We start from the raw sequence: 26842 nt of genomic DNA, 5'->3' as shown, positions 1-26842 counted from the left end.
TACCGCAGTTCAGCACCTGAAAAGGAAGTCAGAGGTATTTGAAACATATGCTTGTTGTGAACTGCTCTAAAGTTTGGTGGCCCCCCGCTTTACTTTTCAAAAGAATCTTTCTTACATTTCCTCTCATTGCAAAAACTAAAAAATATATTAATGAAACCAATTAGATGCAAAGAACGAGAGTCACTAACAGGCTTAAGCCACCTCAGTAACTATAGGTGACTCCCCATGTAGGCACATGACTGTGTATAGGCATGGCGCAGGGAAATAAATAATTCGATTTAAACCACGAAAAGGATGCGAAAAGAGCCAGGAAAGCAGCAAGCAATCCCAGGAGCCTTTGCAACTGCAATCCCAGAACCCTTTGCAGCAACCATTGCCGTCTGGGGAGAGTTTTGAAGGTTGGAAAAAGGTTTGGAGCGAACGTTTGTGGTGGAATTTGGGATTTTTTTGGCAGAGTTTGACTGACAGCCACTACTGCCACCATTCATGCCTGTCTGGTAAGTGCTGCTAGTCCCCCCCCCCCGGGTTTCCAGAGACTTAAGAGGTTGTTTGCAGGCTTTTTAGATGGCGTAAGTGGAATGTCGCCTGTACAGTTTCCTTTCTCCTGCATATATTTCCTTCACAGTATTTTCAGGGTTTCAGGAAGAAGAAAGAGCTCCAAATGTCTATAGTCTAGTGCACATGGTATAAATAAATAAATGCTTCCCGTGTTTCCTCAAATGAGTCCTTTTATCTTTTGTCCCCTGGTTGCCGTTAGTTTTTGTGTTATTTTTTTTTTTCTAAAATAGCACATGGCAATTTCTCTTTCTTTCTTTCTTTCTTTCTTTCTTTCTTTCTTTCTTTCTTTCTTTCTTTTGCACCACTTGTCAATATTTATGTTCTGGTGCGCCTTCCAGCTCTGAGCTGCAACCACTTGCTCTACAACTCCCCACCTCCCAACTAATAACCCCTCTTTTTCCTCAGCCGCTATGTCCATTTGAGACTTCGAAGGCAGCCTGTAGCTAATGGCAACAGCTGGGGAGGCATCGCACAACCTCCCTAGGCCTCACAATAATGGCAGGGGGCTTCTCTGCCATAATTTATGATTAAAAATATCTGTATCATGCGTACAAATGGGTGGGCGGATGTCACAGCATAAACTCAGGTATTTGACCTTCCGTTATCTGTCTCTGAAGGAAAAGGCAGAATGGACGCTACAAGTAGATGTATTTAGAAGTATATTTATTTAGAAACTCAAAGCCTTGCAGTTCTCTTCATCGCTTTCACGGCAAGTGGGGGTCGTGAGGAAGCCTTCAGAGAGCCCGACGGCATCCCCTCCAATATTTCTCCAATAACAACAACAATTTTATTACAGTATATATATGACAAACCATCTGACTGGGTTGCCCCAGCCACTCTGAGCAGCTCCCAGCAAAAAATTTAAAACACAATAAAACATCAACCGTTGAAAACTTATCTGAACAGGGCTGCTTTCAGGTGTCTTCTAAAAGTCAAATAGTTCACATCGGACTGGGGGGAAGCATTCCTCAAGGCCAGAGCCAGATTTACGTATAAGCTAAACAAGCTATAGCTTAGGGCCCCACTCTCTTGGGGCCCCCAAAAAATTTAAAGGAAAAAAAACCCTGGATGTACCGTACATTTCCAAAATATAAGTTAAAAAAGAAAGAAAATAAAACCTACATACAGCAACAGTGTTTTGTTTTGTGTTGTGTAGGCTCCTATGATGTAAGTAATGGGCCCCGCCTGCTAGCCTGCTCCCTAAAATATCACTGGTTTGCTCATTCCTAAATATAGGGTTCCTACATTCTGCATGGACTGGTTGCCTATTAGGTCCATAAATTACCATATAGCATATATTCAACACAAAAAACAGCAATAATTTGTTGTTGACAAAGGACAGCTAGACATATAAAGGGCCCCATCAAACCTAAATCCAGCCCTGCTCAGGGCAGGCACCACTATGGAGAAGGCCCTCTGCCTGTTTCCAATGAAAATATAGTCATACCTCGGGTTACAGATGCTTCAGGTTACGTTTTTTCAGATTACGGACCTGCCGAAACCCGGAAGTACCGGAACGGGTTACTTCTGGGTTTCGGCAGTCGTGCATCTGCAGAAGCACTAAATTGCGCTTTGCGCATGCACAGAAGTGCCGAATCGCAACCTGTGCATGTGCAGACATACAGACGCGGGTTGCGAACACTGCGGGTTGCGAACGTGCATCCCGCACGGATCATGTTCACAACCCAAGTGTCCACTGTAGGGGCATTCTATTCCATCCATGAGGTGTGATGGGAGTAAAAATTGTTGTGAACTTTATTCCCAAAACCCATAACAAACTACAGCTCCCAGGATTCTTTGGGGGAAGCCATGGGTTTAACGTTTGGTGTGGATGTGATGCTAGCCCCAGGCAGTGTCCTTTGTGCTCATCCTTCTTTGTGCAAAGACCAGGCCTGCTCTCACCATGCTCCCATGTAGAAGACTTGTATGCATGTATCAAAACAGTAGTTATCTGCTGCTAGCCCTACCATTCTTGGATTAGGAGATGGAGGCTGCAGCTTCCTGGTGAGCTGTTGTGCCCCAGCTTTTCTTCTTGAGGATTAGCTCCTGTTACTTGCTAGGCCCCATGCTACAGTTCATTCATGTCCTAGTCATTCAATTCTTCTTCTTCTTCCGCCTCCTCCTTCTCCTCGCTTCACTTTGTGAAGAGAACTCACCAAAACATCCCCACGCTGTGACTAATTGTGTCGCAGAAAACATCAAATAGGTGAATGAGCCACTTCTGCACCCATGGTAACAACTTCCAGAGACGGTTTGTTTTTGCAGGAGAAACAGCAAAGAGTGTTGTGGCATTTTACAGACCGGGACATTTATTATGACCTGAGTTCACAAAAGCACCTGCCATGTGCTGATCTTTAAAGCTTTTCCTTACCATTTTCTTCCAGCACCAATCTTCTAAATGGCATTACAACGGAGGGGTTAGGAGTTGTTATTCAAGACTACAAATCCTCATTAAGCCTCTATGGTGAAATGACAATGTTTTTTTTTTCCCTGGTAGGGCTCCAGAACATTTTGCAACTGCATGCTGGCAGAAATTCTACATGGCAAAGGGCAAGACGTTTTATGCATTTATTTCTTTATAACAATATTTGTAATATCATAAGAAATATCAAAGCAGCTTCCAACAACTGTACACAAAGAGGAACACACATAGAAAAAACAGCAACATCCAGGTTAAAAAAACCTCCACAAATACCAGAGAACATTAACTATGAAATATTTTCTTAGTTGCCTGCATAAGCCTAGTGGCACAGAAAAGTTTTCAGCAAACGTTGAAAGATTACATCAAAAGGCACCCGCTGCATTCATGCAGTTGAAAGCACATTTTGTGGTGGTTTTGTTACTTGTGATTTCGTATTTACTCCTGCCGTTTTTGTTGTGCATAGATGCTTTTCTCCAGGCCATGCATCCACAGGAAGCTCTGGGCAAGGCAGGATGCATCTTGCAGGTGTCACTCACCTGTTTACTTGGCTGTATGATTTGTCCTGGCCCAGGGCAGATTTTGTGGTGAGCAACCCCACTTATTCCATTTTTAAAAATAATTTCATGATGTCGTCATCATTTATGAGCATTCTGCAAGCCAAATGACCATGACTGAATAACTTTATTGTTGTGATTTGAAGGGGTGAGTCCCCAGTCGTGGAGATATACAATATACAATGCAATACATTTGGGAGTTCAGGGACATGTAAGCTTTTGAGTTGAGGGGCATGTGCAGTTGCCTTCATTTTTAGTGCTTTGGCCTACATTGGCTCCCAGTACGTTTCTGAGCACAATTCCAAGTGTTGGTGCTGACCTTTAAAGCCCTAAATGGCCTTGGCCCAGTATACCTGAAGGAGCTTCTCCACCCCCATCATTCACCCAGACACTGAGGTCCAGCGCTGAGGGCCTGCTGGCTGTTCCCTCACTGTGAGAAGCGAGGTTACAGAGAACCAGGCAGAGGGCCTTCTCGGTAGTGGCGCCCGCCCTGTGGAATGCCCTCCCATCAGATGTCAAGGAAATAAACAACTACCTGGCTTTTAGAAGACATCTGAAGGCAGCCCTGTTTAGGGAAGTTTTTAATGCTTGATGTTTTATTGTGTTTTTAATATTCTGTTGGGAGCTGCCCAGAGTGGCTGGGGAAACCCAGCCAGATGGGTGGGGTATAAATATATTATTATTATTATTATTATTATTATTATTATTATTATTGAAAGGGGAACTTGTAACCAACTCCAGGACCACGCTTTATTATTTATTGCTAGCTTGGCCAGAAATAAAGAACAGATTAAGGAAGTGACAGTGTTCCCCTTTTGAATCTCAGGGAAATGAAAGAGTCTGGGGCCAAATACAACGTAAAGGCCTTGCAGAAAGGAAACTCTAATTTTACAGCACCCTGTTGATGTCTTTTGATCCAAGTTGTCTGCTAAGGAGAGCATTTCCTCCCCACCCCTGTTTTTTAAAGCACAAGTGTTGATCCTGCCCATTTAAGGTGCTGGATCCAACCCGGAAACCAGTTTCACACAAGACAAACGTGGATATGAGCATCTTTCCCAATTGTATCACACGGGACAGCAACTGCCCAATGCAGGTGTTGCAGGCTGGTTTAGGCGCAAATTGGTTTAAGCCAAATATGTGAAAATGCCTCAAAGACTTCCTTTTCTTTTTTTGCATTCAATTTCTCACTGAACAGCATTGCATGGCTATGCTCCCAACTGGCCACCAGAGGGCAGGCGCTCCCCCTGTTTCATCCACCTCCTTTGCTTCTCTGTCTCTCCCCCTCCCTCCCATTCCAAGCCCTGCTCAGCTGAGCTTTGACAGTTTCTTGCTGCAGCCCCCAAATGCTGGGTTTTCTGCCAGTCGAATTCCGTCACGGACCAGGAGGAATCTTGCGGGATCTGCTCATTCCTCGCCACGAGCCTGGAGGTGGCAACTGCTGAGAGACAGGGAGCCCGGGAGCCGAGGAGAGAAACTGCTTGGGGAGGCAGAGCGGAAAGTTGTTGCCAAGAAAAGGTGGCGCTTTGGAGGGTCACAGGGATGCACCCTGAATCGCTGAAGATTTCGTGGGGAGCCCTCGTCCTGCTCTGGCTGCTGCAGGAGGAGGCTGTGGGGTCAGCAAAGGAGAGGCGAGCAGCAGGTACCACCCACATCTTCCGGGGACACGGCCACCCTCGTGCGACACTGTGTGCAAAGTGTGGACAGAAGTGGGGCGAATGCCAGGGATGTGTATGGCAGAGAGCATGTGTGTGTGGGGGGGGTGTAGCTGTGAGTGGAACAGGGATCCGGGCATGCTCGGGCAGCTTGAGATGAGGTGTTGTGATCATGCAAGGGGTGGCAGTGGTGAACAGGGAGCAGATCTGTGAAGGTGCGTAGACAGGTGTGTGAAATCAGGATCAAATGTGCTAAGGTGGGAATGAGATTCATGTGCAGACCTGTTAGCATTTATGAGCATGATGGATGCGGAAGTGCTGGGTGGGCATAGAGGTGAGGGAGTACATGATTCAGTACGCGCACAAGTGTACCGAAATTATTTGTACCTGCGAACAGAAAGGGTTCAGAGTAAGTGCATGCCAGACAGGCATATTATCAGTATATGAAAGTCCTCCACCCGTGCAAAAACACACGCGTGTGCATTCAGGTGGTAGTGCTCGCAGCAATGAGTGTGAGCAGGTGTGCTGGTGCCCGTGTGTGCACTTGGTCACGGTTGTGCACCACAATTCTTGTGCACACAGCCTTGCAATGTTCCTGCGTAGCACTGTGCACATCATGTTGCCCATGTGCTTCTGGCAATTTTGCACCGGTTTGACGTGGTTTGCCAGGTTCAGCCAATTTTGTAAAGGTTTCCTTTTCTTCAGGTTGTTTTGGGTTGCGCTGTCCACATGCGTTGGAAATCCAGTATTAAACCCGCAGCAGGAGCCCACTGGGATTGGCTTCGCCGTGTGAATCACCCTTTTGAACAAGCATGTGGCAGGGAGGTTGCCTCCAAATGTTTCATCTGCAGAGCTGCTGCACGGACTCACCCCTCGGCATATGGTGCTCCTGCTTACAGCCTTTGCCCCAGGATACACATTGGAAGAAAGTGGTTTTGTGTATTTGGGGTCGAGGCTGGCTGTGCACTACACTGATTGGCTGGGGGCTTAAATGACAAGCCCATCTCCACTGGAGCAGAATATATATCAGATCCATGCAGAGATTTAAGACACATACAATATATTATTTTTAAAAGGCAGGCAGCCCACCTGATTCAATGATAAAAAGCATTGTAGGGACACTTCTTTTTAAGTATATGTTCTTCTATCCTGATGTTTGCCAGGATGTCTTGCACTTGTATGTATAGCAGAATATAAAAGTCTATGTGTGTGTGTGTGTCAGTGATCCCGTTATATGTATGTTTGTGTACTTCTGTCAGCCTAGTGAGTTTATGCAAATAACCAGGTGCCGTTGTGTGTGACAACGATGGCAACCACCAACTCCCATCTATGTGGCATTTCAGATCGATGTTACAAAACTGCCCAGCTAAATTCGCTGTGGGTGGTGAGAAATGGCAGCCAGCGCCTGTAATGAATCACTCAGATGAGTGGTTCATTAAGACCACAGTTTGGGCTAAAGGCAAAGTTGCTGGCCTCACATTCAAGAGTTGTGCTGGCTGCCCTGAGGAGAACGCACCGGTTTCCTCGCTGCTTTTGCATGTGCACGGAAGCAAAAGTGCAGAAGCGTCTACTTGGGCACTTTTCAGCAGGTGTGAATGGGGACCAGTTCCTCTGTGCATGAAAGCAGGAGTCAGGCATGTCGGTGCAGCAACAGAGATGGTGCATCTGTTTCCTCCTGTGTGTGGCAGTAAGCAGGTTTGCACTGTGCACATGGTGACAACAAGTGTGAATTCACTGCCTCGAGATGTACTGTGACAGCCAAGAGGTGTAAAGTAAAGGTAAAGGAACCCCTGCCCATACGGGCCAGTCTTGACAGACTCTAGGGTTGTGCGCTCATCTCACTCTAGAGGCCGAGAGCCAGCGCTGTCCGCAGACACCTCCGGGTCACGTGGCCAGCGTGACAAGCTGCATCTGGCGAGCCAGCGCAGCACACGGAACACCATTTACCTTCCCGCTGGTAAGCGGTCCCTATTTATCTACTTGCACCCGGGGGTGCTTTCGAACTGCTAGGTTGGCAGGCGCTGGGACCAAACGCCGGGAGCACACCCCGCCGCGGGGATTCGAACCGCCAACCATGTGATCGGCAAGTCCTAGGCGCTGAGGCTTTTACCCACAGCGCCACCCGCTTCCCACAGTTTTACCCACAGCGCCACCCGTGTAGATGGCTTCAAAATGGGCTTGTGGAAAGCAGGTCTATCATTGGATTTATAGTCCTTACTGTTTCACCTGCTGGTTGTATCTGTAGTTTGGGCGTTTTTTAAATGGCTGTTTTTGTGCTTTAATTGTGAACTGCTCCAAGAGCACAAAAGGGATGCAAGTGCTGGATAACTAAATGGGACCCTCAAGGTTCAGAGGCAGCTGGATGGGTGTTAGACTCATAGACTCATCAAGTTGGAAGGGCCCCTAAGCACCATCCAGTCCAGTGGTTCTCAACCTGTGGGTCCCCAGATGTTGCTGGACTACAACTCCCATCATCCCTGAGCTCTGGCCTTGCTAGCTAGGGGTGATGGGAGTTGTAGTTCAACAACATCTGGGGACCCACAGGTTGAGAAAGGCTGAACCCTGCAGTGCAGGAATGCTCCCCACAGCTGTCCCTGGGTGGGCTTGAACCACCAACCTTCTGGTTAGCAGCCAGGCGCACTAACCCATTGTGCCACAGGATTAGGGGAGTGAAGGGCAACCCGTAGCAGTGGGAAATTGCCTCCAAGCTCTGCTTTGCAGAGGCATCTGAGTGATCACTATTGGAAACAGGATGTGAGGCTGCATGGGATCTTGGACTGATCCAGGGAGGCTCTCCTTATGTCCTCAAATTGTGGGAGCTCCTATGGATGTATTGAACTGAGCTGTCATAGAGCGGAAAGCTGTCGTAGACATCCCATGTTGCATTCACAAGGTACGATTTGGAGAAACGATACATACATTTTTGAACACACAGCCCTCCGAAAAAAGAGAGTCTTGTGGCAGCTTTAAGATTCATTGTGACATACTGTTTTGAAGAAGAAGAAGAAGAAGAAGAGTTTGGATTTGATATCCCGCCTTTCACTCCCTTTAAGGAGTCTCAAAGCGGCTAACATTCTCCTTTCCCTTCCTCCCCCACAACAAGCACTCTGTGAGGTGAGTGGGGCTGAGAGACTTCAGAGAAGTGTGACTGGCCCAAGGTCACCCAGCAGCTGCATGTGGAGGAGCGGAGACGTGAACCCGGTTCCCCAGATTAGGAGACCACCGCTCTTAACCACTACACCACACTGACTAGAGTCCACTTGATCTGATGCATAAAGCACTGTTCTCCATCAGTGTGTATGAGCGGTAGGGCCAAAAGGCAGTGAAATGCAAGGGGAAATTTGTGACTTGCCATATGCAGAACCAAGATATATATAACATGCCCTCCCAACATTTCTCCGATGAAAATAGGATGTTGCTGCTGCTGCTGCTGCTGCTGTTGTTGCTGTTGTTGTTGTTGTTGTTGTTGTTGTACCCTGCCCCTCTGACTGGGTTGCCCCAGCCAGTCTGGGCGGCTTCCAACATATATAAAAACATAATTAAACATTAAACATTTAAAAGCTTCCCTATGCAGGGCTGCCTTCAGATGTCTCCTAAAAGTTGTATAGTTACTTATCTCCTTGGCTGTGGGCAGGGGGGGTGTCGCATAACTCCAAACCATTCAACATTTCTCCAATAAAAATAGGGACGTCTTAACGAAAAGCATGACATTCCAGGATCAGATCAGAAACCAGGCCAGGTTCTGTAAATCTGGGACTGTCCCTGGAAAATAGTGACACCGGGAGGGTCTGATATACTGTAAGAACAGATTGAACAATTCACAGAAGCCGTTGTAATTTAGCTATGTTTTGTTATACTAGTTTCACACGAGTAGAAGGAAAGAAGCCCACAGTTCTGATTAGGTCCCGACTGAGTCCAATCAAATTTGCTGATATGCTTCTTGGGTTGAAGAATGAGGACTTTGAGGTCAGCAGCAGGATGTCCTGAGATGCTGAAATGCCCTCCTATATGTATGTTACCCTTAAAAATGAAAGATCTGTGTCTATTTATTTCTTTTTTTGCACAGAGACAGACCTGTTTGTCTGACATAGACAGCAGAAAGGCACTCTTGGCTGGTGATGCCATTTTTCCTGTTTTGGGATGAAAGGGCGAATGAGACCCTGATGGTATGGAGGATGTTATTAGCTCCTGAAATAGCGCTGGCATCTGGGTTAATCGCATAGCCTTGCCCCTGAATATGTATCTCTGCTAGGTGTTTTGTTGCGGTTAGTGAATTAATAACCAGTTTAGATTAGGAGAGTTGCCTTTAACTGAGAACAGACTCACCATCCAAGGACTGTGTGAGAGAAACGTCATTTTCCTGTGAATGAGCTACAGAAACAATTGATGATACAGTGGAACATTTTTAGCTGGGAGCTTATTACTATTTTTTATTAAATTTATATGCCACCCTTCATTTAGAGATCACAGCTTTAGGGGACAGCAGGCCACACACTGTCACTTTATTTTCTAGGCCTGCCTTCATCTAGGGAAGAGATTTTGAACCTTTTTGAGTCCACGGCTGCCTTGACCAACTACATTCTTTCTGCGGCACCCCTGTGGGGCTCAAGAGCCCAGTTGTTTGTTTGTTTTTATTAATGATTTTCTTGATTTACAAAAGTGTGTGCAATGTCTCTCTCTCATATTTCCCCCCCATGTAACATTTTTACAAATCAGTTTCATTTGTTGAAACATTAGGAAGAAAAGGGGGAAAGATGTGGAGTGGGGGAAAGATGGGGTCGGGTGGCAATGTTTCTATTTTACTTACTATATGTAGGATTTGGTGTCAGCGTTGCTTGTGCAGGTTCTTTGCTGTTCACTTGTGTTCCTTTGGTGGTGAGAGAGGTTGGGGTTGGCCTAGGGTGTGGCTGTTCATTTGTGGTTGGCTGTGGTGGTCTTTGTTTTCATGTGTGAGTGGGGTGGGTGGGTGTTTTGGATCAGGTTAGCCATATTGATTTGTATGCTGTTGGTGTCGTTATCTTGTTGGGCTGTGTATGTGATAAAGGAGAGCCATACCGGGGGGAAGGTATCTTCTTCTATTTGTCCCCGTGTCAGTTTCAGTTTATTGGTTAATTTTTCTAGTAGGGCTGCTTCCCATACTTATTGGTACCATTGGTCCATGCTTACTCCTGACTGGTCTCTCCAGTGTCTGGCTATGATGCTTCTGACTGCTGGCTGCTGCCGCCCATGGCACCTCTGACCATCATTCAAGGTACCCCAGGGTGCCACGGCACACTGGTTGAAAACCACTGATCTAGGGAATTCGTGCATGACTTGCTAGGAATTCTTTAGATTCTTTGCTGGGGATTGGGTCCATTCCAATTCTACAGGTCCATGGTTCTACTGTATAACTTTTAGGATATGTTCACATTAGGGGCTTAAAACACAGTGAGGTTGTCCCCGCCTGCATTTCAAGTCTCATTTGCACAGTATTGTTGTACAGAGAGGAGGAGGAGATGTTTTCACCTGACGCACATAACTTGGATTATTTCCCTGTCTCTGCAATTCCATGCTGAACTCATATTCACGAAGCTTCCTTCTGTTCATATGTGCACAAAGGCTTAAATACGAAGTGAACACAGCTTAAGTTTTCTAGGCCAGTTGAAGCTGGTTTCAGGGGGTAGACCCACACCAAACAGTCACATTTCTCAATAAACTACAGGATTGGGGCTAATGGTGTGTGTATGCTGCTTTAAAAGCTAGCCGTGGGAACATACGGGAGAAAGCGGCAATGTGTTCATACCCATGGAAACTTCGGAACAGCTCATGGATGACATCCCCTACTTGCATCTTCGCTCTGAAATAGGCAAACCAGATGAATCATCCTTCTAGCTCTGCCTTTCTTTTTAAGATTTTCAGCTATTAGAAGTGTCAGAGCCTGCCCCATGAGACAGCTGTCGGAGAAATGGACCTCGCTGGGTTCAAGACAAAGCTAGATATAGCATGGAAGACAATTTCTTTGTCATTTTTTCCCCTTCTTATGCCTTGTGGTTGAGTCACACATTCATTTCTTTGAGTGGCAGCCTCGGGCCTGTAGTCAAAGAGTTTGTGGTGTGAGGATCTAACAGGGATGGAAATCAATGCAGAGCAGCCAGAACAACAAACAGAAATATGTGTTTTACCGTTATTTAATTCTATCACTTCTTAGTGAGCAATTGAGGAGAATACTGTCTGTGGGCTTTTCGTTATAACCCCGTAAATTAAAAGCATGGAGACTCGCTGCCTTGATATGAAAGCTGAGAATTCAGGGAGAGGGAACTCACATAGTCTTAAGGAGGAAGAGGCCTCCACAAGCCCCCGGCCTCTGCAACGGCTGCAAACCTGGACAGCCTGATTCCTACTGACTCCCTGTTGTTTCAGCTTGCACTAAGTTTAATCCTCTTCTCGGTATACCATCACTCATCCACATTTTGGGTGGTTTCTGGTAAGATGTCCTCAAATAAGGTATCCACTAGGCTTCACCGAGGCTGCATACACACTGCAAGGTAAAAGGTAAATGTCAGGTGACGGTGTGGTTGCTCGAGAGCAAACAGGCAAGACTCCAACCTGTCTTTTCCAGGCTTTATTATCTGTACAAACTATCTTACAGTGCAGAACATCACAAGTCCATATCTGCTCAGTCGCTAGCAGAATCTGGGAGTGGGCGATCCTTATACCTTCCCCAGCATAACAGTCGAGTGACCCCCATCCTTTTTTTATATATATATAATATTTATTAAGTTTTCATAGTATAGTATAGACAGAACAAAGAGAAAAATAGGGAAAAAAATACAAAGAAAAAACAGTAACATATAAAAACAAGCACAAAAAATAACAACAGTTAAAAACAACTTCATCTTTCAAGACAAATCTTGCTTTAGCTTGTTTCTTGGACTTCCCCACACCTCCCTCCTTTGTATTCCAATACCTTTGTTCGTTCAGCAAATCCTTTCCCTCATTTACCTTCATCTCAATTTTTATCTTAATATTTTAACTTTACCTTTCCCTCTCTTTAACATTCCATTTTTCCATAAACTTCAAAACCTTGTTACTATAAGCCACTTAACTTAAATCCAGCATCATTCTAACATTCATTAATTTTGCAATGTTTCTGTAAATAGTCTTTAAATTTCTTCCAATCTTCTTCCACCTGCTCTTCTCCCTGGTCTCGGATTCTGCCAGTCATTTCTGCTAGTTCCATGTAGTCTATCACCTTCATCTGCCATTCTTCCAAGGTGGGTAATTCTTGTGTCTTCCAATACTGCGCGATAAGTATTCTTGCTGCTGTTGTGGCATACATAAAGAAAGTTCTACGAGTGACCCCCATCCTTCTCCTCCTGTCTCTGGTGCAAACCTACTGTGCAACGTGGGTGCTGGCAAAGGGGGACTTGCCTCCCATCCCCTTTGCTCAGGCTCGGTGTTGAGGCTCTCCCTAGCATCTTCTGATCCCTGCGCCCCTTCCCCATTGGAGGTGGGGCTTCCCTCCTCGCCAGAGGAAGAACTGCTTCGCAAGCTCTTCGGAGGTTCCCTGTAACACAACTGCTCTTCCGCCTCTCGCCTCTGAACTGATGGCAGTTCCCTGACAGTAAAGGTAAAAAACCCCTGGACAGTTAAGTCCAGTCAAAGGCGACGGTGGGCTTGCAGCACCCATCTTGCTTTCTGGCCGAGGAAGCCAGTGTTTGTCCACAGACAGCTTTCCGAGTCATGTGGCCAGCATGACTAAACTGCTTCTGGCGCAACGGGACACCGGGACGGAAACCAGAGCGCACAGAAATGCCGATTACCTTCCCCCCACAGTGGTACCTATTTATCTACTTGCACTGGTGTGCTTTCGAACTGCTATGTTGGGAGGAGCTGAGACAGAGCAAATGGAACTCACCCTGTCACACAGATTCAAACCGCTGACCTTCCGATCGGCAAGCCCAAGAGGCTCAGTGGTTTAGACCACAGCGCCACACACGCCCCTTTTATACACACTGCAAGCACACTCAAAGCAGCCCCCTCCCAAAGGATCCTGGGAACTGTAGTTTACCCCCTCACAGAGCTACAATTCTCAGGGTGATATCCTTTGAAGGCACTTTGAAGGTATGGTGTGCTCTCAGCCTGAGGTTCAGTGCATGATGCTGCTATCCCATTGCCAGTCACGAAGCAAGATACAGCTGCCAATCTAGTCAGCTTCAGCCATTGTGTACACATGCCATCTTATCCTACAATCAATGGATGCTGAGCACTTGTTTTTTCCTATGTGGTCTACATGCAATCTAGGTGTGATGTATTTTTGTGTTTTTACGCTGTGAATGTGAATCGCCCTGTGGTCCTCGGATGAAGGGCAGTATAGAGGATGATGATGATAATAATAATAATAATAATAATAATAAAAAATAATAAATAATAAATAATAATAATAAAATCTATTGCAATTTTTTTGCCCCTTAAAAGTGCTTCTGGATAAACTGGTTTCAATCTGAAAATAAAAGTTCATTGTAGGTGGATTCCCACATTAACCTGCAGTGTGTCCATTTGAAAACACCACTTTCTCCTTTGTTCACCTAGGGAGAGGAAAAGGTGTGGATAACCTAATCAAGGGGCAGACTTTCAAATGCATATTAATGAACCACACCCGGCATCGTGGCTGGCAGGATCTAATGATTCCGGATTGAGAGAAAAAAATACATTTTTCGGCTGCAGATGAGTTAGTGAGTCTGTTTTCAGTTTCTGTGTGGCAGATTGCAGTCAAATCCAACAAGGCATATTCTTGCCGGTTAGTAAGCTTAGGGTCAACTGACCACAGAGCTGTATTGCTGATAGGCAGAGACACAGACTAAATAAATGTACTGTATTTTTTGCTCTATGACTCACTTTTTCCCTCCTAAAAAGTAAGGAGAAATGTGTGTGCGTCTTATGGAGCGAATGCAGGCTGCACAGCTATCCCAGAAGGCAGAACAGCAAGAGGGATTGCTGCTTTCACTGCGCAGCGATCCCTCTTGCTGTTCTGGCTTCTGAGATTCAGAATATTTTTTTTCTTCTTTTCCTCCTCCAAAAACTAGGTGCGTCTTGTGGTTTGGTGCGTCTTATAGAGCGAAAAATACGGTAACTAGGGGGACGACTATCATATAATTGTTCATCACCTAAGGAGCAATGAATGAACAGGACTTTTGAGGGAGCTCTGCAAAAGCATCTCATCTTCACATCCTTCTGTAACCAGAGTTTCTCCGTCCAGGTGTATGCGAAATTTCAGGGCCCCTTGTTCTTGGAAAGCACCTGAACAATTTTAGTACATCTGTCAGCAAGTCAATAAGGCCGGAACATCTTTTCATAGACAGCAAAGGTTATCTGAGTCAAAAACAACTTGGCATGCTCCAGCGTCACTTTAAAACATCCCAGGTTCGCCCAGATCCTTTGCCTGCAGCCCAATTTCAGCTGGAAAACCGTGTAAACAGGAAAAGTCAGCAATGCGTGGCCAGCAGGAATGAGTCTCGTGGTCCTTTCAGTGTTTGCCTGTTTCATAAAGTCTGTCTCAGCTTAATATTTTCACGCCAGGAAATGAGAGGGAAAGCAGCCAAACCATAGAGACTGACTAAGCCAAATGGCCTTCTAGGCTTGATTGGGAAACGAAAGAAAGGTTGTGACATCATCATACCCAGAATTCTGCCCCCCTCAAACAGCAGCCAATGAAGTGAGGCAGGGGTGGCAAAATTCTGAATGCAAATGATGTCACTTCTGTCACATCATGCATTTCTTTCATGAGATGTTACCAAGGAAAACAGAATATTTTGTCATTGTTTTCTCGCCTTGCCGTTTGCCGCTCTGTGATATTCTGCAGGAATGTGGTAAAAATATATATGGTTGTGTACGCGGTGATTTTGTGAGGGGTGGAGAACCGTGTCTGTTGCGGCAAGCTCCTTGGAGGTAGGACGTGGTGTAAATATAATCAATAAATAGGAAATGATGTTATGCTGATGTTCAAAAGGGCAGAAGCAAGGTTTTGAATGATACAAAGCTCTTCTTGAGATGCATTTTTGCAGCTGGAGAGGACAGCTCTGGTGTGGCACAAGATGCTCCGGTGAGGTCAAGCAATTTCCCACCCAGTTACAATAACTCTTAAAAAAAAAATCTACTCTTTTACTCTCAGACTGTATACACACTATATCTTTAAAGCACATTCTTTCCCTCAAAGAATTATGGGCACTGTAGTTTGTTGAGGGTTGCTAACTTGGTAAGGGGGAAACTACAGCACCCAGAATTCTTTGAGGGAAAGAATGTGCTTTGAAAGTGCTGCAAAGGTACATTGACAGTGGAGCCTCTAGTTATGTACCTCTCTGGATATGTAACTTTCAGGTTACGAATGTGGCAAAATATACCGTATACCGTAAGTGTATACCATATTTTTTGCTCTATAAGACTCACTTTTTCCCTCCTAAAAAGTAAAGGGAAATGTGTGTGCGTCTTATGGAGCGAATGCAGGCTGCGCAGCTATCCCAGAAGCCAGAACAGCAAGAGGGATTGCTGCTTTCGCTGCGCAGCAATCCCTCTTGTTGTTCTGGCTTCTGAGATTCAGAATATTTTTTTCCCTTGTTTTCCTCCTCCAAAAACTAGGTGCGTCTTATGGTCTGGTGCGTCTTATGGGGTGAAAAATACGGCACTTCCAGGTTTTGCCACATGTGCAGAAGCGGCACTTCTGCCTACGGACTTTTTGGGTTGCAGACGTGCCCCCGGAACGAATTTAATTTGTATCTGGAGGGTCCACGGTATAGTATATGCACAGGCTCGGGCTTGCACACTTAGAATCCTAGAATTGGAGAGTTACAAGGGTCTTCTAGTCCAACCCTCTACAATGCAGGAATCTCAGCTAAAGCGTCCATGAAAGAGGGCCACCCAACCTCTGCTTAAAAACCTCCAAAGAAGGTGAGTCAAGTGTGGATTTCATGCTCTTTATTCAGCTCATAGTGGTGAGGAAGAATGGAAGTTCTCCCAGAATGTCTGCTTTATATACATTATTTACACAATGGGCCCCATGTGATTGGCTAATTCTGGGATTCGCCTGTAGGCCAATCAGGTTGTGAATTCACTTCCACCTGGAGCTGGATTGGGTGGCTCCTGTGGACCAATCAGACTGCTGCATTCTGGACCCTATTGTTCTAGGACCAATCAGACTGCTGCCTTTTGGATCCTATTCAACTCAGTACATAACAGAAGGAGAGTCCACAACCTCCGAGAGAGACCGTCCCACCGTTGAACAGCTCTTACTGTCAGAAAGTTCTTCCTGGTGTTTAGTCACAATCCACTTTCTTGCAACTTGAAGCCGTCGGTTCGTGTCCTTGCCTTTGGAGCAGGAGAAAACAAGCTTGCTCCCATCCTCCATGTGGCAGCCCTTTTAGGTATTTGAAGATGGTTATCACATCTCCTCTCAGTCTCAGTCTTATCCAGGCTAAACATACCCAGCTCTTCCAAGCGTTCCTTCACATCAGACAGAACATGGAACACAATCTATACGTGACTATAATATTCATTTCACGTTTTAGAAATCAAAAGCTGACGCTTCCAGCCTTCTCAACATTTGATGTCCCAGTATAATCCAGGATCAATTCATGTGCTCTATGCTTTTTAAAACCAGCTAGGCCTCTGAAAGTCTGATCTACAAAAAAGAAAAGGTTTCCTTTCCATTACTGTGGCCTATTTTTCCTCCCACCCAACCACCCCTTGCCAAAAGCAAGTGTCCAGGGCCTGTTTCCATCGCCATACCACTCTTTGCATCAGTGCAAAACATCTGGATTCCCAGGCCCCTCCTGGAAGCCACAGCCTAAATGCAGCTTTGTGGAAGGAAGCAGGGCTAGGATGAATATATGCCACGGCAGCCCTCATAAGAAGGAGCGGTTCCGGAGAGGAAGACCAGAATAACGTGTCTGCTGTGTGACATTGGTTCCTTATTTCTAGTGGGCAGATATGTTGGCCAACGCCTTGATTTAAATTGGCACGCCACAGAAGAAGCCTCTCTGTTACAAGGATTTGAACAGGTGACGCGCATGCACGAAGTTTTAAAAGCGAGCTCACAGTGTGTTTACTTAAGGCATCTTTCAATCCCAACCGTTCTCCAAGGAATTTAAGGGTAGCTTATGGTATGTACTGAAGTTCTCATCCTGGGCCAGCAGGGGGATACTGTAGATAGTTTTCACTCAGGTCCACGTATGCAAAAAGGGATTGAAAGTGACGTTCAGTGATTGGATAGTTACAGAAAATGGTTACTGTTGCGTTCTAGTGGAGCTCTATATAAGCAGGCTGGCTGAACTCTTCAGTTCAGTTCTGTTCTGGCCTGTGAATAAACGAGCTGTTTGAAGAATCGCTGTGTCGTCTGATATGTTCACCCACAACTTAACAGCTTACATGGACCCCTCGCTGTACGCTACGATTTTATCATCACAACAACCCTTTGAGCTAGGCTAGGCTGAGAGTGTATGACGAACTAAAGGTCACTCAGTCAAGGTGCTTCCAGGCAACCGGGGTGTTTATTCAGCATTTGTGGTGATTTGTTTGCAGGGAGGTTATATGACGTTGCGCCAAAGTAGGTGTTATCCCATTCTTTCCAGGGCATTTTCCTGTCACTTTCCCTATTGCAAAATAAAAATAAAAATTTTAACCTTTTGGGGATTGTTATACAGTGGTACCTTGGTTTACAAACTTAATCCATTCCGGAAGTCCGTTCTTAAATCAAAGCGTTCTTAAACCAAGGTGTGCTTTCCCATAGCAGCAGGGGACTCAATTTACAGATGGAATGCACTCAACAGGAAGCAGAACATGTTCTGCTTCCAAGGCAAAGTTCGCAAACCAAAACACCTACTTCCGGGTTTGCAGCGTTCTTAATCCAAGTTGTTCATAAACCAAGCTGTTCTTAAACCAAGGTACCACTGTAATTGTGAAATCAGCTATAATTGTGCAACACACATTGCATGGTGTTATGGTTGAATCCTACCTGAAAAGGCGGTCTAGAAGTGACCTATGTTTTGTGGCTCAACGGAGATTCAAAATCCTGCCTTTCATGGACTATATGAGAAAGTATTATAGTCAAATGAAATTGCGGGCCGGATTCGAGATGGAGCAGCCGTAGAAAAACTATTAAGTAACTGTATTAGAGGGATTTCTGTAATAGAGAAGAGTTTGATATGTAACGCAGTAGAAAGGGGTTTGAACGAAAACACACTGTGGAACTGTGAGCAGGAAGTCATTTTATGAAACAATGTAATTATTCGATTTGAAGTCGTGAAATTTTGGAAATTTAATTTTAAAAAGGATAATACAAAAAGGAGGTTCGAATCCTGGTCACTGACACACTAATCACTGTGATTATTATCTCACTGTCATTCTAGTGTCAAGTAGTGCACTAGAAATAGTGAGAGGGTGCTCTTTAGATCGTAATGTGACTTTTCTTATTTCAAAAGGTGGCAAACCAGAACTTCGTGCCTTGGAATGGGCCCTTATTTTCTTGGAAGAGTAGGATTAATTGCTTGTACACCAGTTTCATTTAGAATGTTTAGCATCTGGTAATGGCTGAATACATGTGGGCTAGTTATTGCCCAATCTCTTGTTGTAGCCAGTTTTAGTACTGAAAGGAGAGATGCTCAACTCAGGAGAGGCAACTCATTGCCCCGCTTGCGGCCTTCTCAAGAGACATCTTCTTACGTTCTTAACTCAAAATGTACCTTCAGACAATCTGCTTGTTGGAAGTATATGGGGTGGGAGTGAGAAAGGCCATCTGTACTTTCTCAGAGGCACTGTTGCCTGTCTGGCTGTTTTGCATGTTCTAGGAATAACCCCTGGCACCAAAAACTGAGTTTTAAAGTTATCACTGAGTGTATTTATTTCAGACCAATGAAAGCCTTCAAAATCCTGTGCCAAGAAAAACCTTCATTTTGTAAGCTATTATTATACCGTGAATCATCCATACAGCGCATTTCATAAACAAGATGCTTTGCAACTACTAATTGCCATTTATATAACGTTTTTTAATTTGCAAAGTACTGCATAGGCCTGATTACGTTTGTCCCTTTTAGTAACCTTCTGGTGTGGGTTAGTGCTATTCCCGTTTTACAGATGGGTGACTGAGGCCAAGTTGGAGCTGCCTAAGGCGCCCCAGTGACGCACGAGAGAGACAAAACCCCTTTGACAGGCGCCAAAAGCATTTCATAAAGGGCCCGGAAGAGGTTGGTGTGTGTGTGTGTGTGTGTGTGTGTGTGTGTAATACATGCCTTTGCTGCAAATCCATATGCCAGGGGTCAGGGACTGACTATGCCAGTTATTTCCAAAGGTTATGGACTTGGGCTCCCTTGCTTCATTTTCAGCTCTCCTCCACCCATCCCAGCATCAAATGTTCTGAACATCTGAAATCTTGGCATCCGGTCTGCTGTTGCTGCACACGAGAATCAATGAACTAATCCCAATCCCTGGCTTTAGGAAAGGAACAGAACAGGATGAGAGAGACCTGAAACATAATGTTGCAGTGCCAAGTGCTTCTGTTCCCTGTTCCAATGGGTCATCACCAGAGGCATACCTGGGTTCCCTTGGCAAGGAGCCTTCTCGGCCCCCCCATGTCCCTTGAGCCCTTGACAGAGGAGCCGAGCCAGAGTGGAGAGGCATGATTTTTGCACCACCACCCTGGCCTGCACCATTAGCAGGGTACCATCCTGGCCAACCCCTAAGGAATGCCCCTAGCCTCCTTAACAATTTCACATGCCAATCCTCCTTCTACCCAGTTTTCCTTCTCCTCTCCTCTACCAAAACAGCCAGCGTGCTTCCAGACGACTTGTTTATTGCGTGTTCCTCCCGGTTCGTTTCCATGGAGGTAAAGGTAAAGGGACCCCTGACCATTAGGTCCAGTCGTGGCCAACTCTGGGGTTGCGGCGCTCATCTTGCTTTATCGGCCGAGGGAGCCGGTGTACAGCTTCCGGGTCATGTAGCCAGCATGACTAAGCCGCTTCTGGCGAACCAGAGCAGCGCACGGAAATGCCGTTTAGCTTCCCGCCAGAGTGGTACCTATTTATCTACTTGCACTTTGACGTGTTTTTGAACTGCTAGGTTGGCAGGAGCAGGGACCGAGCAACGGGAGCTCACCCCGTCGTGGGGATTTGAACCACTGACCTTCTGATCGGCAAGTCCTAGGCTCTGTGGTTTCACCCACAGCACCACTTTATTATGCATTTGCTCTGATTTCTTTGCAGGGAGGTTAGACGACGTTGTGTCGTCCCACACTTTTCTGTGCATTTCTCCACCACTTTCATTTTTGCAAAAAAGTCATAACTTTGGGGGAAGCAAGTGTGTTGTGCTGGACCTCCCGATCCAACTGCAATTGCACAACCTGGATTTCCCGGTATGTGATTGAATCCCACTGAAATGACAGCTTGGAAGCACCCTGGCATTCCATGCCCACTGAGCATGCTCAGTCCTCATTGGGCAGCTTTGTACTTCTGCAAGCCTTGGAATCTCCCCTCCTGATACCTCCCTCTTGCCCATTGGTGGTCCTGTTTAGGCTACATAAGGCCCAGCACTCTCCTCAGAAGTTTGGAAACAGAAGGAATTATATCTCTGCAACAAACTGCCCCAAAAAGCCATGCACAAAGGAAGACCTAAAAGCAGCAGCTTTTTGGGGGAATGGAATAGGCAGCTGCCCCTGTAAATCTCTTGTGGATCAGTGAGGGTCCTTTGACAATGAAGGGCATTTAATGCACCCAGGTTTGGCTGGCAGGGAAGGAAGGTTTGTAGCAGGGTCATTCCTGCAGACAGCCTCACATCCCTCTCTCTGTTTTCCATCCAGGCAACCGAGAGTCAGTATCAGAGTTTAAGGGAGCCAGTGTGGTGTAGTGGTTAAGAGCGGTAGTCTCGTAATCTGGTGAACCGGGTTCGCGTCTCCGCTTCTCCACATGCAGCTGCTGGGTGACCTGGGGCTAGTCACACTTCTCTGAAGTCTCTCAGCCTCACTCACCTCACAGAGTGTTTGTTGTGGGGGAGGAAGGGAAAGGAGACTGTTAGCCGCTTTGAGACTCCTTCGGGTAGTGATAAAGCGGGATATCAAATCCAAACTCTCCTTCTTCTTCTTCTTCTTCTTCTTCTTCTTCTTCTTCTTCTTCTTCTTCTTCTTCTTCTTCTTCAGGGCACAATTCAGATAGGCAGAAGCACTCACAGAGCATGGGAAGCAAGGCTGGTGTGGAATGTGGCCTTATATTCTCGGAGCCTTCCTCGTACGCTAAGAAATCATTCTTCGCTTTTCTTCCTCTCTCTACAGCTTGGACCCAGAGAGATGTCTCCGCGGTTGGGATAGAACCTCATTCCTGGGAGAGAAAGACGCGGGAAACCTCGCCAAGAGACACGAGGACTCGGATCAGCGAAGATTTAATTGGCGGGAGCCTGGCTATTGACACTTTGACGGACAATGAAACACAGATTGTGGTGAGTGTCACATGTAGGGAACAGCACGCAAGCCAAGGATGTGTCACTTGGGCAGAAAGTTTTCTGACTCGAGTAAGCCTTGTTTACTTTCTGAAAAACATGTTTGGATCAGATAGGGCAGGGATCAGCCACTGGCAGCCCCCCCCCAGGTCAATTCTGAACCAAAGTGTGGTGTCACTTGGACTTTTATTTTATTTTATTTTGTGTGTGTGTTTTAAAGATGTTGGGAGTTCGCTGCCTTACAAGAATTGAAGTTGCATTTTATTGCTTGCGTTTCGTATTGCAATAAGCTTTGTGAGTTGCCTCTGGGTCCCTCCTCCCCCCCCCCCCAAAAGGCAGACCAGAAACCCACTCTTAACTAGTTTTCTCCCCCACTACCTGAGTAAGCATTTCTGTCTTTCCCGCCTCTCTCTGTTCCCCCCAAATTGCTCGACAGACGGAGGTGGCACCACAACAGCCAGGAAAAAAGGAAACGTCTTTTGTCACTCACAAGAGGCGTTGTTGTGAACCCCCCGCATATACGCACAGGAATGTTCCTTGTTTTGATGCTGTGTCGCTAAACAAAGCGTAGCAAATATTTGTAGAAAAGCAGAGGAGAGGTAGCACTGAGGAAGAGATTTCTGCACGTCACCCCAATCTTTGAGCAGCAAGAGGCTCCATTTATTCCAAGTGCCTTCCCAGGACTTGGTTTCCTTAAGGATGAAGGTCAGCAGAGACTGGGGTACCTTTAATAGAAATGTCCAGTGCTTTTTTTCAGGGGGGATGCAGGAGTACGTCTACCCCATAACATCTTTGTCCTTTTGTCCATTTACTGTATTTATTTTTCCTGATTTGAACTATAAAGTGGTAATTTTCTTGAGTCAAAATGAGAGTACCCCTAAACATTTTTAAAGGAAAAAAGCACTGTATATGTCTTTATGTAAATGTAAAGGGACCATTAGGTCCAGTCGTGGCGCGCTCTGTCCCTTCCCCCCACCTCCCGCAAGAGCCGTGCTCCCTTTAAAGGGCTTGCTCCAAAGTAAATGGGTACAAGATTAAACCAGTTATGTATACAGTATATGCTCAGCAATTTATTTTCTCCACAAAAAAGGACCAGAAACGAGGTGCGTCTTATCGTCTGGGGTGTCTTATAGAGCGAAAAATACGGTAATTCATGAAGATCGGCTGAAGAGAAGGGTTATTGCCCTTCAGTACTCATCAGACAATCGGCCAGTTTGATCCGGGGTTGGTTTGCAGCCAGGCAATGAATGGGCTGGGAAGGGAAGTTTAACCCCCACCCTTCTCAGCCCAGCACTATGCCTGCTTTCTCTTATCATATCGCCACTACCAAAATGGGTGGGGTGTTGAGGCAGGAGGTGTAATAAAAATTTGCATGTGGCACTGGACCAGACCTCTGGAGTGGGATTTGGCCACTCCTAATGTAGGCATTGTGGGACGCGGGTGGCGCTGTGGGTAAAAGCCTCAGCGCCTAGGGCTTGCCGATCGAAAGGTCGGTGGTTCGAATCCCCGCGGTGGGGTGCGCTCCCGTTGCTCGGTCCCAGGGCCTGCCAACCTAGCAGTTCGAAAGCACCTCTGGGTGCAAGTAGATAAATAGGGACCGCTTACTGGCGGGAAGGTAAACGGCGTTTCTGTGTGCTGCACTGGCTTGCCAGATGCGGCTTTGTCATGCTGGCCACGTGACCCGGAAGTGTCACCGGACAGCGCTGGCCCCCGGCCTCTTGAGTGAGATGGGTGCACAACCCTAGAGTCTGTCAAGACTGGCCCGTACGGGCAGGGGTACCTTTACCTTTTAATGTAGGCATTGTACTTTATATCAGATGCACTACCGTGGTACCTCAGGTTAAGAACTTAATTCATACTGGAGGTCTGTTCTTAACCTGAAACAGTTCTTAACCTGAGGTACCACTTTAGCTAATGGGGCCTCCCACTGCTGCTGCGCCACCGGAGCATGATTTCTGTTCTCACCCTGAAGCAAAGTTCTTAACCTGAGGTACTATTTCTGGGTTAGCGTAGTCTGTAACCTGAAGCATCTGTAACCCAAGATACCACTGTATTTGCATTGAGCCTGTATCCCCCATATACATATCCCCTGATGTACAGTTACTGCAAAGGCCACATTTTATCCAGTGTTTCCTAAGACGATTATGCCAAACACTTCCCTTTGTTATGTAAGCCCACTGAAAACTCTACGCCAAGGATATTTTTGGTCACATTTCATTGAATATAAAACTTTGTTTTGTTCTCTGCTGTTCTGGTCCTAAGGGACAACTTAGACGAGTCATTGGAAACCTTTACATTTATATATATATATATATAAATAACCAACCCGTGTGGAAGGTTATATTACAATTGTGGTGCTGGAGGAGGAGGAGGAGGAGAGGGAGGGAATCAAATTGGCTCCAAGCCAAAGGCCAGGCAGAACAACTCTGTCTTACAGGCCCTGCGGAAAGAAATCAGATCCTGCAGGGCCCTGGTCTCATGAGGCAGAGTGTTCCACCAGGCCGGAGCCAGTGTTGAAAAGCCCCTGGCTCTGGTTGAAGCTAATCTAACTTCCTTAGGGCCTGGGACCACTAGGGTGTTGCTATTTATGGACCTTGAGGCTCTCCGTGGGGCATACCAGGAGAGGCAGTCCCGTAGGTACGAGGGTCCTAGGCCGTGAAGGGCTTTAAAGGTCAAAAGCAGCACCTTAAATCTGACCCTGTACTCTACCGGGAGCCAGTGCAGTTTGAAAAGCACTGGGTGAATATGCTCCCATGGCGGAGACCCCGTGAGGAGCCTCGCTGCAGCATTCTGCACCCTCTGGAGTTTCTGGGTCAATAGCACACCCGTTGTGGCTAGTAGCCACGGACAGCCTCATACCTCCAAGAATGTGTCCACTCCTCTTTTAAAGCCACCCAAAGCCATCCCTTCCTCCTGTGGCAGTGAGTTCCACCGTTTAACTATGTGCTGTGTTTAACTAAGAATCCTGTAATGGTCTGATGGCTGGCAAGCAGAGGGAACGTGGAAAACTTCTGCTCAGACCGGTTGGGGGAAGGTTCGTGCACCTCTGTGATGCGTTGGGAAATGGAAGAGCTCAGGAGGCGCTTGATTGTAGCAGCAGAGAATTCCCCCGAGTGGCACAGATCAATGGCGCATTGCTTCTACGCTTCGGAATTAAGAGCGTGAGCCGTGTCTAGATGAAAGGGGAGCGAATTCTAATGAGTTGAAATCAATACAGAAGCGCGGTGGGTGGGGTGGGGGGAGGACCCGCGATGCACACTTCAGTGGTGTGGCGCCAGCAATTGTAGCTGCGAAGTTTGCGCACTCTTAGCTGTCAGCAGCTGGTGCAGAAAGGGAGAGGCTCAGCCTGATTTCAAGCCATTATCGCTTGCTGTGGGGGCGCAGAGATGTGGGGGGCCTGAAGTGTTGACATGCCTGCACAGCTAGGATTGCAAGCTCAGGCACAGCAATGGGTCTTCCGCATGGGGAAAGAGGATTGCCGGTCCTTTTCAACCAGACTCTGCAGCTGTGCCTTGAGCAGGAGCTGCTGGATCAGCGGAAATTAGCAGAAAGACGGAAACAAGGCCTCCCTTTAAAAGCGTTTTTTTGTAAATGAAAATTCAGTACTCCTTCTGGCTCTGGAAAGAGTTCTTCCAAGGCATGGGTGGGCAAACTAAGGAACAGGGGACGGATCCAGCCCAATCGCCTTCTAAATCCGGCCTGCAGATGGTCCGGGAATCAGCATGTTTTTACATGAGTAGAATGTGTCCTTTTATTTAAAATGCATCTCTGGGTTATTTGTGGGTTCTGCCTGGTGTTTTTACATGAGTAGAATGTGTGCTTTTATTTAAAATGCATCTCTGGGTTATTTGTGGGGCATAGGAATTTGTTCATTCCCCCCCCCCAAAATAGTCCGGCCCCCCACAAGGTGTGAGGGACAGTGGACTGGCCCCCTGCTGAAAAAGTTTGCTGACCCCTGCTCCAAGGCATGACTAAATAAATAAATAAATAAATAAAGCAGCAATACATTTGAAAAGAATGTTCAACCCACCAAAAAGAAGAAGATGATGATGATAAGATAAGCAAAACCGCAGCATTGAAAAGCATTGGGCCAGAGACCCAGACTGTGTTTTTTGTATTTCGTTCCCATTCAAAACAATGGGACAACTTAGTCAAGTCGCATTGATTTCATTGGGAACTAATGACCAGTCCACCCCATGCATTTGTGATGATGGCTGTGTGCTCCAGCATGCTCTCTTGTGTTGCTGCCATCTTGTAGTTTCTTGAGAAATAATTGCTGTTTGATGCATACCCCCTCAAACTGGCTTCTATCCAATCTGTAAACATAAGCCACGGTCAAGCTGAGGTGCGTAAATTTGAGACAGTCATTGCATGTGCTCAGATGACAGCTTACTTTAGCTGGCATGGGGAGGGGCACTGTAAGTTTGGGGAAACAAATCAGGTAATATGCATTAGGTGAAGACATCCCTGCCCTCGCCATTTACCTTCCCACCGCAGTGGTCCCTATTTATCTACTTGCACTGGTGTGCTTTCGAACTGCTAGGTTGGCAGGAGCTGGGACAGAGCAATGGAAGCTTACTACCATCACGGGGATTCGAACCGCCGACCTTCCGATCAGCAAGCCCAAGAGGCTCAGTGGTTTAGACCACAGTGCCACCCGCGTCCCTGTACAGCGCATTTGAAGTACATGGCATCCCCCCCAGTGAATGGGTTACTGTAGTTTACCCCTCACAGAGCTATAATTCCCAGCACCCTGAACAAACTACAGTTCCCAGGATTCTTTGGAGAAGCTGTGTGCTTCAAATGTAAGGTGTGAATGTGACCTTGTGCAACTTAGTCTGAATTCAACCTATGCAAAGCCTGGCAGGGCAAAAAAGTTATTATCCTCCTACCTGCAGAGAAAGGCCATCTTATCTTCCTTTGGGAGGGAATTCTGCAATTCGGGCTGCCACCAAAAAGGCCCTGTCTCGCGTTTGCACAAATCACACCTGCCTGGGTAGCGGAATGCAGAGCGGGGCCTCTGAAGATAGCATAAATTGAAGGGCAGGTTCATGGAGATGAAGATTATCCTCTGCTCATTCTTGCAACTCAAACTACAGCTGACAGTTTAAAAGTTGGCAGCTTTTAGAAGACATCTCTAATCTATTCTAATTGGAGTCCCCAAAGCAGAATAAGTGATAGCATTCTGCACATAATTTTATTAT

At 46.3% G+C, this 26842-nt stretch overlaps 1 protein-coding gene and 1 long non-coding RNA gene across 3 annotated transcripts in view; one reads left to right on the top strand and one right to left on the bottom strand.

The window, feature by feature from the left end:
- The first annotated feature begins 383 nt into the window (after positions 1-383).
- Positions 384-26842, top strand: part of PLXDC1 (plexin domain containing 1) — a 71582-nt gene continuing 45123 nt past the window's right edge. The window contains exons 1-4 of one of the 2 annotated variants that reach the window (XM_083408323.1): positions 384-497; positions 3444-3564; positions 4871-5173; positions 21475-21638. In XM_083408323.1, the coding sequence (XP_083264449.1) occupies positions 5074-5173; positions 21475-21638 (264 nt within the window). In that variant the 5' untranslated portion in view covers positions 384-497; positions 3444-3564; positions 4871-5073. Of the gene's footprint in view, positions 498-3443; positions 3565-4833; positions 5174-21474; positions 21639-26842 lie in introns of those variants that run through there. The other variant, XM_083408324.1, reaches the window with a different exon arrangement.
- Positions 11338-14790, bottom strand: LOC310661852. The gene is made up of 2 exons (XR_014504143.1): positions 14333-14790; positions 11338-11703 (listed from the first exon to the last, which is right to left on the bottom strand). It is a non-coding gene; the product is annotated as an uncharacterized lncRNA (long non-coding RNA).

The sequence above is a fragment of the Podarcis tiliguerta genome, assembly GCF_965153285.1.
Source record: "Podarcis tiliguerta genome assembly, chromosome: 13".
Taxonomy (NCBI): domain Eukaryota; kingdom Metazoa; phylum Chordata; class Lepidosauria; order Squamata; family Lacertidae; genus Podarcis; species Podarcis tiliguerta.
The sequence above is the reverse complement of the archived record's forward strand: the minus strand, read 5'-3'. Positions and strand labels throughout refer to the sequence as shown.